General features: G+C 35.3%; 1 protein-coding gene across 2 annotated transcripts in view; it reads left to right on the top strand.

The window, feature by feature from the left end:
• Positions 1 to 16,891, top strand: part of WDFY3 (WD repeat and FYVE domain containing 3) — a 273,196-nt gene that overhangs the window by 103,058 nt on the left and 153,247 nt on the right. For both annotated transcript variants that reach the window (XM_011941788.1, XM_011941789.1), the window contains 5 exons: positions 2,261 to 2,370; positions 6,337 to 6,498; positions 11,755 to 11,947; positions 14,135 to 14,321; positions 16,328 to 16,494. In XM_011941788.1, the coding sequence (XP_011797178.1) occupies positions 2,261 to 2,370; positions 6,337 to 6,498; positions 11,755 to 11,947; positions 14,135 to 14,321; positions 16,328 to 16,494 (819 nt within the window). The remainder of the gene's footprint in view (positions 1 to 2,260; positions 2,371 to 6,336; positions 6,499 to 11,754; positions 11,948 to 14,134; positions 14,322 to 16,327; positions 16,495 to 16,891) is intronic.

The following is a 16,891-nucleotide window of genomic DNA, read 5'->3' as shown; positions in this document are numbered from 1 at the left end:
GAGGTTGAGGCTGCAGTAAGCCGTGATCGTGCACTCCAGCCTGGACAATAGAGTGAGACCTTGTCTCAAAAAAATAAAAAATAATAGAATAAAAAGTGGGAGATGCCTTTGAAACATTCTGAATGACACATACTGAAATTGGCAGGTGAAAATAAAATAGTTCTTTTTTTTGCAGTGATGCAGTTATACTATTCTTTACAAAATAGTAAAATGTATTTGTTATGTAAAGATAGTTTGTTTTGTCGATGGAGTTTAGAATCTCTCCGTATCATTCAACCTCAGCCCTATCCAGATCTCTTTCACTGACTAGCTATGTGATTGTAGGCAAATTATTTATCTTCTGCATTTCTCAACTTACACTATTATAAGGGATATATTAGTAGAAAATAACCCACAGGGTTCTTATAAAGATTAAATGAGTTAAACCCACAAATACTTAACACAATGCTTGATATATAGTTAAGACGCAATAAAAAGAAGCTATTTTAAAAATTTTACTGCTACAGTGTACCCTCAAATGAAAGTTTACAAAGATTAAAGTTTGCCCAGCCCAGAATCATGTGTAAGTCTTGTATTCAGTTATCTAATAAAACACTTTTATTTTATGTTAAATTAAAGAAAAAATACATCTAAGATAACCTAAATCTTATTTTCTACTTTCTACTTCTTTATGAAGTGTGTTAAGTATACATTAGCTTTTTGTTTTGTTTTGTTGTTGAGATGGAGTCTCACTCTGTCGTCCGGGCTGGAGTGCAGTAACGTGATCTTGGCTCACTGCACCCTCCGCCTCCAGGTTCAAGCAATTCTCCTGCCTCAGTCTCCCAGGTAGCTGGGACTACAGGCTCCCACCACCACACCTGGCTCATTTTTTGTATTTTTAGTAGAGACGGAGTTTCACTGTGTTAGTAGCCAAGATGTCCTCAATCTCCTGACCTCGGTGGCGTGAGCCACCGCACCCAGCCAAATATACATCAGTTTTTACCCAGTTAGTTCCCACTGAACAAATTGAACTTACCTTCTGTTCTTTTTTTTTTTTTTTTTTAAGACAGAGTCTCACTATGTTGCCCAGGTTGGAGCGCAGTGGCATGATCTTGACTCACTGCAGCCTCCGCCTCCTGGGTACAAGCGATTCTCCTGCCTCAGCCTCCCAAGTAGCTGGGATTAAGGCTTATGACACCACATCTGCCTGATTTTTCTATTTTTAGTAGAGATGGGATTTCTCCATGTTGGCCAGGCTGGTCGAACTCCTGACCTCAGGTGATCCACCTGCCTTGGCCTCCCAGAGTGCTGGGATTACAGGTGTGAGCCACTGCACCCTGCCAAATTGGACTTCTTTTCTGACAATTTTAAGTCCTATCATATATTACTATAAAAATTGACAAACCATGCTAATGAAATTAGGTACGTATTTAGAGACATCTCCATTTACTCCTCTCTCTAATAAGGAAAATAATCAACTAAATTTACTTTTGAAGATTCTTCCAAGTCTGCCGTTCTGTGATTGGCTGTCGTATGTATTTCACTGTTTCTCTCTTCCTCCTGTCAGCTGCTCAAGTTATTCCTGTGTGTATTACTTAGGAAGCCTCTTAATTTTATTTCCCTCTCACCATTCTCCTTAGCCGTCCAGTCTGTCATACACATTACTACTAGATTAATAGTCTTAGTATAATCCTTTCATCATTTCCTTTTCTCAAGAAACTATATTTGCTCCCTCTTGCCCAAAAAAACAAATACAGCCAATAGCTTACCCTCCTTCATAATTAGGCACCTCTTATTTTTAAAAATCACTACTGTTGATATTAGACTCCACTTCTCAACAGTGTTCTTCTATAATGTTAAGAAAGTGTTATCACAGTTCTTTGTCTTGATCCATATGTATCAGGCTCATTCCTCTAGCCACCCTTGCTTTATTGCTGTGTTCTTATTCTCTCTGCATCTTTAATCACTCCCACTTCCTGGACAAACATGTACTTGTTTTCCAGGCAGGTTTAGCCCAAATTTCACCTCTTCTGTGACTTTCTGATCAGCTCCTGTCATAACTTTCCCAGAAATACATAGGTTGGCTTTTACATTTCTGTATTAATGATATAATGGTTTATGAATATCATTAAAACATTGCTTTTTTTAAGTTTTTCCATATGTAATAGTGCTGATATAATTATGTGCTTAGTAAATTTTCATTTTCTTGGTAGGTTTTAAAGAAGAATCTCTTTATATGTGACTTTCCCCACACTTAATGACTTTCCCTTTGGTTTTATAGAGGCTGCAAGTCGCGCCATAGTTCAGTTCCTGGAGATCAATCAGAGTGAAGAAGCCAGTAGAGGCTGGATGCTTCTGACGACAATTAATTTGTTAGCTTCCTCTGGTCAGGTAAAGTTCTTAGTTTTCATGTTTGATAACTCAGCGTCTTCATTTTATAGCCTCTCTTGTGATTTTGTTATTAAATATATCATTATATCTAGATGAGATACTATGATAATCATTTGTATTCTTCTAACTCTCTTAAAACATTATTTCATGCTTCTCATAACATCTCTGCCAGGAGTTTGATGTTCTATGCATTTTACTCATACGGAAACGCATGGCTTAGAGCAGTGCTTTCCATCTCGATATGTTGTAACACACATAGGAACATAACCATTTGTGGCTGGGCTCAGTGGGTCACATCTATAATTGCAGCACTTTGAGAGGCCTAGGTGGGAGGATTGCTTGAGCCCAGAAGTTCGAGACCAGTCTGGGCAACATAGAGTGACCCCATCTCTAAAAAAAAAAAAAAAAAATTAGCTGAGCATGATGACCTGTACTTGAAGTCCCAGCTGTTCAGAGGCTGAGGCAAGAGGATTGCTTGAGCCCTGGAGGTTGAGGCTGCAATGAGCCATAATCACAGCACTGTACTCCAGCCTGGGTGACAGAATGAGACCCTGTCTCTAAAAAAAATTTTTGTAATGATACCATTTGTAGAGCATTCTGGGCAAACAGATGGACTATTTCTGACTGGTGGCAAGTAGCTCAGGAACTCTGGGTCTATCAGGCCCAGCCCAACACTTTTGTAACCCGTGTTAGGGAAACTCTGGCTCAGGAAAATTAAAATAAAATCACTGTTTATATAAAGTCACTCAGCTAATAAAGAACAAATTACATGGAAAATAGTTTTAAATTTGTATGGGAAATAAGGAAACATTGATGTTTTTAGGATAATATATATTTTCTTCTCATTTGATTTATTCTGGAAATTACTTTTATTTCCTCTAAATCAGCTGTAAGTATCTGTCATGAAATATGTTGCATGTGCTCATTAATGAGCTATTTGGATACCTGATTTTTTGGCCTTTGATGTTTTGGGAATGAAAGAGGTTTATTCAGCCTTCTAAAATCCAGAGTATAATTACCTACCAAAGTCAGTACCAATCTTGGAAATGTCTGTTGTCTAAGTTACAGTGGACTTTCAAACACCTCCCATCATTTAATAATGGACCTAGGGAACTGTAACATCATTGTACCAGGTGACTGGCCACAGCAGATACAGTGCATACGTCTTAGTAACCATATCCTGAAACCTGTCAGTAACCCAAAGTAATTATCTCTTAGAATTTTCTCCTTAGAATGATCTATTTTCTTTTTATTTGTTTGCTGTGTTTTTTCTTTCTTTCTTTTTTTTCTTTCTTTTTTTTGAGGCGGAGTCTTGCTCTGTCACCCAGGCTGGAGTGGAGTGCAATGGCGTGACCTCGGCTCACTGCAACCTCCGCCTCCCAGATTCAAGCGATTCTCTTGCCTCAGCCTCCTGAGTAGCTGAGAATACAAGCAGGTGCCGCCACACCCAGCTAATTTTTGTATTTTTAGTAGAGATGGGATTTCACCGTGTTGGCCAGGCTGGTCTCGAACTCCTGACCTCAGGTGATCCACCTGTCTTGGCCTCCCAAAGTGCTGGGATTACATGCGTGAGCCACCATGCCTGGCCCTCTTTTTTTTTTTTTCTTTTAAATCTCGGGGAATTAGTGTAACCAACCTGTCCTGGTGTTCCTGAGATTTTCCAGGTTTTAGGATAGAAAGGTCTGCATCTCAGGATACTGCACAGTCTCAGGCAAATGGAGCAGGTTGGTTATTCTAAGTAATATTCAAATGGTCCTGGAGTAGACCATTGTTTTCATGTATCTGACTCTACTGGATGAATAACAAAATCTCAATTCTGTTTGCTGTTGATGGTAGCTATAAATGTCTGTGTGTTACTATACCAAAATTTGGTTTAGAATAGCACATCTTTATTTGCTATTAAAACTTTATATAATTTAAATATTTACTATTGATATTTAATATAAGTAATATTAATTTTTAATACAATGTTCTACATTTATTCATATTTTCTATGAAAACTTAATCACTTAAAAATTACAAGTTTAGATGCCAAGTTATACTTTAAATCTATCTACAATAAGATGAAAATGAAATGTCATACATTTTCTCCTGGTAGCAGCGATATACAGAGATGACCAAAACATGGTCCCAACTCAATGCGTAGATGACAGAGATGAAGCAGGAAAAGATAATATCATCATATTTGATAATGGGGCATATATAGTGCTATTGAAAATGGAAATGTGAGAGTTAAACATTTTGAAGGTGAAGGTAGAAGGAAAGATGAGTACAGTAAACTTTGAGACATAGCAGATGTTTAAACTGAACATTAAATGTATGGTAACATAAGTGTTAAGAAATAGTAAATCGTAGGTGAATAGAACAAAAGGTTTAGAGTATTTGAGACAAGAAGTGGCAGGTTGGGTATGTAGAAAGGGGCCACATCTTCCAGGGATAGTCTTGAAGCTCTCTCTTCTTCATCACCCTGCTATTGCATTAGTTCTGGCCCCATCTCTTCTGTGGTTTGGGGAGTTAGTTTCCTAATTACCCTTTTCTTCTGGCTCTCTATATTTAATTTATGATCTGTATTACCACCAGTTAATTTTCTGAAATCTAGTTCTTTTACTTTTTGTTTGTAACACTTCACTGGGTCATCACTACCAACAAAATAAAATGTGAGACTATTTTCATAGGTCATTGAGCATACACACTTTGTAGGCCACTTAGTCAGCTGTCTGACCTAAAGCAGGGTATGTAAGTGATGAACCTCAGTTGCTTCAGTTGTGAAATAAGCATCATTTTACAAATGAAGTGTCTCGTAGGGTTGACTTAAGTAGTAGGTAAGATGATGTATGTAAAGTGCTTATTAGCCTTATGCCTCTTACATAGTAAACAGTAATTCAAGGTTAGCCATTATTATTGTGGCTCTTTAGGAGTCAGCATTTTTGGAATCTGTGGTTCTTCAAAAATACTGTACCATATGGCCTAACCACCTCCTGTGTATCTTCCAGGTGATCTTTCCCTTTTTTTAAAATTCCTTATACTTTTTAATGCCTTTCCTGGCAGTATTGGTTAATCCCTTTTATATTAGCCTGTATGTACTACCATTGTTAGACTGAAATCTTAAGAGATTAAATCATAATTATTTAGGACTCTAATAATTCCAGTCGACTGTGGTCTTCTGAAGGACAGAGATGCTTCATCTTTGCATGCCCAGCTCCCAGCACACAGCCTGACATTCCCTGCACACTCAATAAATGTTTTATGAGAAAGTAAATAAACTAATCAACAGATTATGCCAGTCTGTTGATCTCTAGTGTGGTTAAACTTTTTGTTCCAAACTGCACCATGGAAAATTTTGATAAATATATCATACTTAACAATGTTGAAATATGTACTGTAAGAAGGTCTAGAGGAGTTTCTCCTCTGGATATCTTTGAAACTAATACGGAGATGTATTGGTGTCAGTGATGGCTTTATCACTCAAGTGTCTTTCCAGCCTCAAAAATCTACAATAAGAATAAAGATAAAAATAGTAGAAGAGCAACAATGAATATACAATTTAGTGCTTAATGTGTCTTTGTGTTTATTATCTTACATACCTCTCATGTTAACCCTGAGAAGGATGTATCATTCTATCTATTTTTATAAGAAAGGAAAGTGAATCTCAGGAGAATTAAGTAGTTTGCTGAAGTTCATAGTTATTAAGTGTCTGTTTTTCTGAATTGTAAAGCTTATGCTTCCTGAAACATGCTGCTTTTTAATAAATAAATATTACCTTTAATTGCTAATTTACTATGTAACAAACTCAATCTCACTATTTGATTAAAGCAAAATTGTTCAAATGCAAAATTGTATATTTCTTCACTTGGAGTCATTTTTAAAAATATGTAATTTTCGGGTTAACATTTGTGAATTATTTGGCTGTACCAGTTATAGTTGTGTCTGTCTGTCTATTCACTTATTTATTGGTTTGTTTTCCAGAAAACTGTGGACTGCATGACAACAATGTCAGTGCCTTCCACCCTGGTTAAATGTTTATATCTGTTTTTTGACCTTCCACATGTGCCTGAGGCAGTTGGAGGTGCACAGAATGAGCTACCTCTAGCAGAACGTCGAGGACTACTACAGAAAGTTTTTGTACAGGTATGAAAGGTGCTATTTGCCTGGATGTCCACCCTATTTAAAGGGAAGTGGGTGTACTTCCTAAATAGATGTTCTACATATTCCATTTATTAACTCATATTTCATTTTATTTATGATATTATGACTTTATCTCATGTAATTGTCACATTTTTTGGATCTGCAGAAATAATATTGAAATATTCTTTTCAGGAATATTTGAGTGAGGCATTAGCAAGTTTATTTCTCTGAACAGATCCAGCCATTGAGATTACATTTGATATATTGGCATGTCTCGAAAATGAACTAAGCAAGGAAAACTCTTGAAAATGATATAAAGATTTGGATAATATTTCTTATAATGTCTGGAAATTCTCTCTAGTTGCTGTTTGTATACAGGAAGTTCCTAGCCTATAAATATTTCACTGGTAAAGACAGTGTACTTTGGTGGTGGCTGCCTCCTCCTCTGCGCTACCTGTAAAGCTCTTCTTTCCCACTATTAGCACTGTTCTTTTAATAGCATTGTGCGTTAACAAACATGTGATAGACTTTTATTAGCTAGCCCAGGAATATAGTCATCATGTATGATATCCTTTCTTGGGAGAAAATTGTCAAAACAAGCAACCTACAAACATAGAGAATATAATCTGTCCATTGGTCTAATAGAGTGTTAAAAAAAAAAACATTTGATGCAAAAAGACAAATACTGCATGATTCCACTCATATGATGTATCTAAAGTAGTCATACAGGTAGAACAGAAAGTAAAATACTGGTGGCTAGGTTCTAAGGGAAAGAAGAAAAGGGAATTATTTTTCGATAGGAATAGAGTTTCAGTTTTGCAAGATGAAGAAGTTCTGTTCCACAACAGTGTACATATAGTTAATACTACTGTACCAGTACCACACACTTAAAACAGTTAAGATGGTAAATTTTACATGTTTTTACCCAATCAACAGTTAAAAACAGCAACATGTTTAGATCTAGTTCTCTAAAGCTAAGTCATCTAAGATGCAGATTTCGCACCTGTAAAATGAAAATGATATCTACCTAAAAATTTTTTTGCGGCTTAAATGACATAATATGTAAAGGTACAGTTTTCAGCTTAGCACATAGTAGATAGGAAGGAGAAGTAACTGTGATTACTGCCGCTGCCACCATCATCACCATTGAGAGTAGGAAGGGAATAAAGAGAACAGTGGATTGGGGTAGAAAATATAGAGCTGTGTAGAATAATGGTTGCAGGCTTACCTCATGTCACTAGGCTCTTTACTGTAAGGATGACTCTGTTTTGTAGAGCTGCTAGTGATGAAAGGACAGAGGAGAGTGAGACCAAGACAGTTTTAGAAGGTGAAAGAATAGGATTATCAAGTAAAATACTAAATCAATGTATTTATTGAACACTTGATCTGTTAGATACTTTTGTGCTTGTGGTTAACATTTCTCATCTCACATCTCAATTTGCAGGATAACCCCACAACTTCAAAGCTTTTGTTTTTCCCCAAAATGATTACATAAGCAAATGGCAGAGATAGGATTAGAACTCAGATCTATCTGACTTCTGAATTAGATTGGCTGAGAAAAGCAATGAGAATAAATGAAGGAGTAAATCGCATAGGAATTATAGCTGCTTGAAGATATTGCCGATGAATGTAGTGGGTTGATCTTTGCTGATTAGAATAGCGGCCTCATTTCAGTAAACCCCTTTTAAAGAACTAATGCCTTAAGTAATAAATGGAATCTCCATTTTATGCTTTTAATACCTAAGTAAGCATAGCAAAGTTTTTTTAAAAAATTATTTCTACTTGAAAACCAGGTGCTGACTTTCAGTCATGTGGGAGTCACTGTAGCATACTGAAGTCATTGAATATTAAGGCCAAAAGGGACTCAAAAGATAATTTAAATCAAACTCCTCATTTACAGTTGTGGAAACTAATATTCTGGTTTATGATCCACAGAAGATGAGTGACAGTAATAAAAACCTAGCTCTACCAACTCGTAGTTCACTGCTCCTTTTAGTGTATCACTTCCTTTGTTTTAGTTCCTCATCACAGGCTAATGTTTTCATCATTGTGTCTAGGAAACCAATTGAGACAAGCTTATTAAGTGTTTTAAATAGATGAAATCCCTACGTTTGTATTATGTGACAGATGGTTTCTTGGGACTTTAGCATTTGGTAATGCTTCATGCAGGCATTCAGTTTTTTTGTTGTTGTTGATGTGGCCAATTATTGGTCCGCCACACTTGATTGGACTTTTGTAACAGAGTTCTTACAAATATAAGTGGTTAGTGTAGAGGCAGAAGAGGAATGAGAAAATTTTTTTGGAGACAATCTCACTCTGTTTCCCAGGCTGGAGTGAGGTGGTACAATCTTGGCTCACTGCAACCTCCGTCTCTTTGATTCAAGCGATTTTCGTGCCTCAACCACCCAAGTAGCTGGGATTACAAGCTGTGCCACCAAGCCTGGCTAGTTTTTTGTTGTTGTTGTTTTTAGTAGAGATGAGGTTGCACCATGTTGGCCGGGTTGGTCTCGAACTCCTGGGCTCAAGTGATCCTCCCGCTTCAGCCTCCCAAAGTGCTGGGATTATAGGCATAAGCCACCATGCCCAGCTAGGAATGATAAATTGACTTTACAGTTTTCTGTTCTGTAAAATGAAAGGATCGTACTAGATTATTTATAAGAATACTGCCTATAAAGATGAACCAATTATCTTAGAAGTCAACAAATTCAAGAAATCCTTGCATCCAGCTTGAGAACAGTGATTTGATTTGTAAAAAAGTATTTTATTATTTGTGGGTTTGTTTTCTATGTACCTAACTGGAAAACTGGCATTTGTCTCGCTGATCATATAAGGCAGTGTCAGAACCCACAACAACTATAATCAGTAATACACCCCTCTGAGAATATACTTTTTTGTTGCATTTAACTGTCTGTATTCACATATGATAAAAGATGATGACATATTACACATATTAATGGACATTTGGTATCCAGCAGTTTCTCCAGGCATTTGGTGGGAAGGGTACCATATTTACTGGTTTTATAAATATTTTATTGTTTTTATGAATTCTTAAACCTTTTTCCCTTTCTGATACTTGGCAGCTATGAATTAAAAAGCTTTTATATCTAAGCAAGTTTTTGCCTTTGAAGAAATTAGAGAAAGGAAGGCCTAGTTTTCTCAGATAAAATGTGATATTTCAAATACTTCTCTTGATCTTTTCTTTTCTTTTCTTCTTTTTTGAGACAAGGTCTCACTCCGTCATCTAAACTGAAGTGCCGTGGCACGATCATAGCTCACTGCAGCCTCGACCTCCTGGGCTCAGATGATCCTCTCACTTCAGCCTCCTGAGTAACTTGCCACCATGCCTAGCTAATTTTTTGTAGAGATGGAGTTTTACCATGTTGCCCAGACTGGTCTCAAACTCCTGGACTCAAGCAATCTGCCCACTTTGGGCCTCCCAAAGTTCTAGGATTACAGGCATGAGCCACCACACCTGGCTGCGATTTTCCACTGATGCTGAATTATCAAAATTTCATGAAGTGCTCTTTTTCAAGATAATAAAACGATGTCATAAATTATAGTAATTTCATTCATATTGTATATTTCAAAAAAATATTTAGATGAGAAAATTTAGCAAAGAGAAAAGTTAACTTTTCCTAACCTGAACTGGTATTAGAAGGAAGAGCCCACTGAGGGCAGAAACCATTGCTGAATTCCCAAGTTTCAGGCTCTTAATGCTGTGTGCCCTTGTGTAGTGTGTATTCTGCAAATCACAGTTAAAGAATATGTTCTCATTCCAGTACTTAAGAAGTCTTGAGTCTTCTTTGAAAGCCAGACTTTAGGTTTTTGGCAACTAGATTTAAAATACTTTGAAATGAAGATTATTTATATTATTCTAATATCCCCTGTTACTTGTATAGAAAATTGAAACAATTTCAAAATATCTTTGCTTTTAAAGATCTATTTTTACTTCCTTTTTTTTTTGCTAAAACTGTCCCTTTTAGAGAAGAAAATTACACTTTGCCTGTGGCAAACTAAAAATTAAAGAACTAAGTTAGAAAAATAAAATGTTGACTTGGAAAGGCAATACTGTTTTATCTTGTTTCAAGCCAAGGTATGCAAAAATATTAGGGTGAAGAGAGGATATTAAATTTTTTTTTCAAAATAAGCTGATGTAAGTAGGACTAGTTTACTATCATAACATAATCAGCCATTTATGTACTTACATACAGTCTTATGGTTTTTTAACTTTCATTATTAATTTTAATTGACAACGCACATATTTATAGGTCATAGTGTAATAATTTTTATGTATACAATGTGTAATGATCAAATCAAGGGTAACTAGTGTATATATATCCATCACCTCAAACATTTATTACTTCTTTGCGTTGGGAACATTCAAAATTCATTCTAATAGCTATTTAAAAATATACAATAAATTTTTTTAATAATATTCACCCTATAGTGCTATAGAACACTAGAACTTACTCCTAACTGTACTTCAGTATCCCTTAACTAGCCTTTAGTTTGCCCCACTCACTTTCCCTTATCCACCCTTTGTAACCAAAATTCTACTCTTTACTTTTATGAGATCAACTTTTTAAGCTACTATACGTGAATGAAAGCATTCAATATTCATCTTTCTGTGCCTGGATTATTTTCCTTGACATAATGTCCTCCAAGCTTATCCATATTGCCTTGAATGACAAAATTTCATTCTTTTTTATGGCTGAATAGTTTTAGATTGTATATATATTCCATGTTTTCTTTATCCATTCATCTGTTGGACACTTAGGTTGATTCTAAATTTTGGCTATTGGGAATAGTGCTGCAGTAAACGTGGATGTGCAGCTGTCTCTTTGACATACCGATTTCATTTCCTTTGGATATATACCCCCAGTAGTGGGATTGCTAGATCATATGGTAGTTCTATTTTTACTTTTCTGAGGATCCTCCATACTGTTTTTCATAATGGCTGTACTAATTTATATTCTCACTAACAGTATATAGGAGTTCCCCTTTCTCTATATCCTTACCAGCATCTGTTCATTTTTATCTTTGAAAATAGCCATTCTAACTGGCTTGAGATGATACCTTATTGTGGTTTTAATTTTCATTTCCCTGATGATTAGTGATGTTGAGCATTTTTTCATATACCTGTTGGCCATTTCTATGTCTTCTTTTGAGAGAAGTCCATTCAGCTCATTTGCCCATTTTTAAATCAGATTATTTGATTTTTGCTTACACACTCTTGTTTTGTTTTGTTTTATTTTTTAGATCTTAGTGAAACTGTGCAGTTTTGTTTCCCCTGCGGAGGAGCTGGCTCAGAAAGATGATCTCCAGCTTCTATTCAGTGCAATAACCTCTTGGTGCCCTCCCTATAACCTGCCTTGGAGAAAGAGTGCTGGAGAAGTCCTCATGACCATATCTCGTCATGGTCTTAGTGTCAATGTAGTGAAGTATATTCATGGTGAATATCTCTTTATATATTTAAGTGTTCTAAATTTCTTCCACTTTTCTTCATTTAATAATAGATGTATTTTTATCTTTCAGTATTCTATACCTTGTTCTTTAAAATAAAAAATAAATTTGCCAAGAGAAAAGAAAATTTTTTTTCATCTATGGGGGCATTTCAAATGTAAAACATTCTCCTCATAAGTTCTGAACAACAGATTTTTTTTGTTTTTTTGTTTTTTGAGATGGAGTCTCCCTCTGTTGTCCAGGCTGGAATGCAGTAGTGCAATCTCGGCTCACTGCAGCCTCTACCTCCTGGGTTCAAGCAATTCTCTGCCCTAGCCTCCCGAGTAGCTGGGATTACAGGTGCACACCACCATGCCTGGCTGATTTTTGTATTTTTAGTAGAGACAGGGTTTCACCATCTTGGCCAGGCTGGTCTTGAACTCCTGACCTCATGATCTACCCTCCTCGGCTTCCCAAAGTGCTGGGATTACAGGTGTCAGCCGCTACACCTGGCCAACAATGGATATTTCTAAAAGTTAAAAAAAATTTCATTGTTGTGTAAATTCAATCATAATGTAATGAAAGTTCTGTGTCACAGCCTATTCTTCTCTCTTTTACTGAATAAAAAAGAAGTTTTTTTGATATCCTGTAACCAGTCTTTCTGAAGATATTGCATAAATTGCTAGGTAATAATCTGTCTTATGCAACATAGATGGAATTAGGTGGATTCTTTATCAGCAATAAGAAGACACTGTCGGTTTAAAGTGTATGTAATATTCAACTATCTTTTAAAATGTCTGTATAGGAGACAGTTGCCTTACCGTCTCAAGCAATCTGCTTATTTGATATATACACAGATGCTCCTTGATTTACGATGGGGTTATGTCCCAATAAACCCATCATAATTTGAAAATAGTGTAAGTCAAAAACGCATTTAATATACTTAACCTACCAAACATCATAACAGCCTAGCCTACCCTGAAAGTAACTAGAACACTTATGTTAGCCTATAGTTGAGTAAGATCATCTAACACAAAATCAACTTTATAATAAAGTATTAAATATCTCATGTAATTTACTGAATACTATTCTGAAAGTGGAAAACAATGCTTATATGGGTACATAAAGTACAGTTTCTACTGAATACATGTTGCTTTCACACCATCATAAAGTAGAAAAATCTTAAATCATCAAGTTGAGAACTACCTGATATTATTGTCCTGAAACTCTTTCAAAATAATACACCAATTCGTTCATTTACATTTACTAAATGATATATGTGAAAGCTAGTACCTGATATATGAGTCAGTTATTAAATGCATATTTCCTACCATTCCTCTGTTAAATCTTAGCTTTTGTTATGTAACAGTAAGTTTCTTTATACAAATGCATATTACCAAAGATAAGAAAGTGAGTCTTCCTTGAAATGCTACAAATCCTGAGTCAGGCATAAGATATAACTGTGTTTTCAACTAGTAATATACAAATAAAATTTTAAAACTTTTATTTCCTAAAGTATTTCTGTATCTCATTTGTCTATAGCCTCTCTAATTTATTTTTTTGTTTTATTTTATTTTACTTTTTTGAGACAGTCTTGCCCTGTCACGCAGGCTGGAGTGCAGTGCAGTGGCATGATCTCAGCTCACTGCAATCTCTGCCTCCCAGGTTCAAGTGATTCTCCTACCTCAGCCTCCCGAGTAGCTGGGACTACAGGCACGTGCAACTACACCCAGCTAATTTTTGTATTTTTGGTAGAGACGAGGTTTCACCATGTTAGCCAGGCTGTATATTCTCCCTGACTTAAAGTTTTAACTAATTACTAGATTTTTCTTCTTAAACTTAGAAGATAGTTTTTGCTTTTTTCATCTTGTTACTATATCAATATAAAATATCAAAAATATGATTTGGCAGTGGCCATTTGTTTAATAAAACATCAAAATATGTGAAAAAATTACATGTACATACATGTCAAGTATTTTTCAACACGTTTCTGTATTATCCTTTGTTTACTACCTAGAGGCAGTGCTTTCCCAATGCATATGACTCTTACATTGACTTTTAGAATGTTACATTTATCTCATGGTATTTTACAGATATGTTAAAATTTAATGTTTCATTAAACAACAGTTAACAATTAAAAAATTTTTAAGCAATTGTCAGGAATAATGCATATTTATTTAATTATCTATTCTTACAGAGAAAGAGTGTTTATCTACATGTGTTCAGAATATGCAGCAATCAGATGACCTGTCTCCCCTAGAAATTGTTGAAATGTTTGCTGGGCTTTCTTGTTTCCTCAAAGATTCCAGTGATGTTTCCCAAACACTTCTGGATGATTTTCGGATATGGCAAGGATATAATTTTCTTTGTGATCTCTTGCTTAGGTAAGACTACACAATTTAAGAATATGTTTTAAATGTCTACTCAGTCTTTTTTATCAAAGAAAACAATGTGATTTGGTGTTATAGGAAAAGCAGGTTAATGAAACACTTATTTAATGTATACCTGGCTTTACTCCCTGCTTTTCCTGGTGCGATCACAGCTCACTGTAGCTTCATATTCCTGGGCTCAAATGGTCCTCCCACCTCATCCTCCCAAGTAGTTAGGACTATAGGCATGTACCACCACACCCAGCTAATTTTTAAACATTTTTTTATAGAGGCAGGATCTTGCTATGTTGCCCAGGCTGATCTCAAACTCTTGGCCTCAAGCGATCCTTTGGCCTCCCAAAGTTCTGAGATTACAGTCATGAGCCACCACACCTGGCCTACTCCCTTCTTTTTATTCCTGTTCTACCAACAGAGTGGAAACCTGAATTTAGAGTTAAATTGCCAAATGCAGGCCACAAACATGGTGAAGTCAGAGGTTAGATATGAAGCATAAATCTGCTCTTTAGTAGCTGAAGGAGAAGAATTTAGATGAATTATTATCTTCTTAAAGTATAAACTCTTAATTATATTTTTGGTTCTTTATTTTATAGTACTTCTAGTCTTTTTATTAATGTACTTAATAACGAGAATAATTATGTAGATGAAATGAAACCTTATGATTGTGTATATGAAAAAAATTAATAATTTCAAAATGTGTTACCCCCTTTTCCATTACAAATGATTCATGCACATACTTAGAAAGTGGCTGGTTACAGATTTTCTTAAGAATAAGATACTCATCATTTTTTAGCAGCTATTCCTGGGCCATTAATTATTTTTAAATCATTTGATCTATTGTAAGACACCACTGTTTTGTAAACTTACTTGTCTCTCTCCTTCCCTTCCTCCCTCCCTCCCTCCCTCTAGGGTCTCATTATGTTCCGAGGTTGGAGTGCAGTGGCATAATCATAGCTCACTATAATTTTGAACACAAGAGATCCTCCTATCTCAATTTCCTAAGTAGCTACACCCAGCTATATTTTGTTTAATTTATTTTATTTTTTTGTAGAGCCTATGTTGCCCAGGCTGGTGCCAAACTCCTAGCCTCAAGCAGTCCTCCTGCCTTAGCCTCCCAAAGGACCAAGATTATAGGTGTGAGCCACCATGCCTGGCCAGAACTTGTTATTTGTAACATCAATTTAACCTAGTTGCTGCTAGTTGATAGTAGATAACCCCTAAGAATATCATTTTGCATATATATGCAAATTTATAAATACATATGGAAGTTGATTAAGTAACCACATTGCTAGAGGGGTATTAATTGATTCATCCTTTGAAAGTGTAGGTTGGCAAGATATTAAGAGCCTTAAAAATGTTGGTAATCTGATACAATAATTTCATTTGTTTATTGATCCTAAAGATACAATCCAAAATGTAGACAAGATTTTATTTATTAGTGCTTTTGTATTCTGCCGGCTGTTGGACCTCTCCCTCCTCAAATGTGTGGTTGGCTCTGTATGGCCCCTGAAAGCTTACCTGTGAAAGCTTACACTAACGTGTGGAAGTACACATATAGTACTAGTAAAGGAAAAAAATAGGTTACAACATTCTGTATATAGTATGAGAATAAATATTGTAAAAACTAAACTTTTCATGTTAAAAAGATAAGCTTAAGAAATATATAAGAATGTTAATTGTGTTTGTGAAGCTAATCATACTTTTTCTTCTTTCCTACTTTTTGACATTCTCCAAGTTTATTTTAATGAGAATAATTACTTCTTTTAAGGGGAAATACCCAATAAATCTATTTTTTTTTAAAAGATATTTGTTGCAACCCATTTTGTGTTCTCAGTAAAGCCATGGTTAAAAGATAATTCCCTAATTACTCCAGTGTTCTTTCAGTACTTCTCAGAGTACTTTATACATTTATTTACTGCATATAAAATTGAAAAATACTTTCTGTGTTAAATCTGAGAACACAACCAAAGAGAAAAAATACTTTCTAAATCATACTTTTCTAGATTGGAGCAAGCAAAAGAGGCAGAATCCAAAGATGCCTTGAAAGATCTGGTTAATCTGATAACTTCCCTAACAACATATGGTGTCAATGAACTAAAACCAGCTGGTATTACCACAGGGGCACCATTTTTATTGCCTGGATTTGCAGTACCTCAGCCTGCAGGCAAAGGTGAGTCTTGTTTTTTCCCTTCTGTGCTACTGAGAAAAATAGAGAAAAAATTAATTTGTCTTATTTTGGTATATTACTTTTTGTTTATGTTATATATATAAAAGTAATATGTTGTTTCCCTTAAAGCTTTTTTTTTAATGGTTTAAGTCTGTTTAAGTATTTCTTAAGTAATAATCTTTAATCTAGCAGATCAAATACCTGAAAATAATGTTGTAAAAATATCATAAAATCAAACAGGAGATTTATATTACAGTATTTTTTTTTTAACATTCAAACAATTTAATCAAAACATGCTTCTTTTGAATGCTGGCACTTCATGCATTTCTACTTTACGTGAATAGAACTCAATTTTCAGTCTAATCTCTGTACCTATTAAGATATACAATCATCCCTCAGT

This window comes from Colobus angolensis, unplaced genomic scaffold, assembly GCF_000951035.1.
Source record: "Colobus angolensis palliatus isolate OR3802 unplaced genomic scaffold, Cang.pa_1.0 Scaffold200, whole genome shotgun sequence".
NCBI lineage: Eukaryota > Metazoa > Chordata > Mammalia > Primates > Cercopithecidae > Colobus > Colobus angolensis.
Note: the sequence above shows the minus strand (reverse complement) of the source record. Positions and strands in the feature narration are given on the sequence as shown.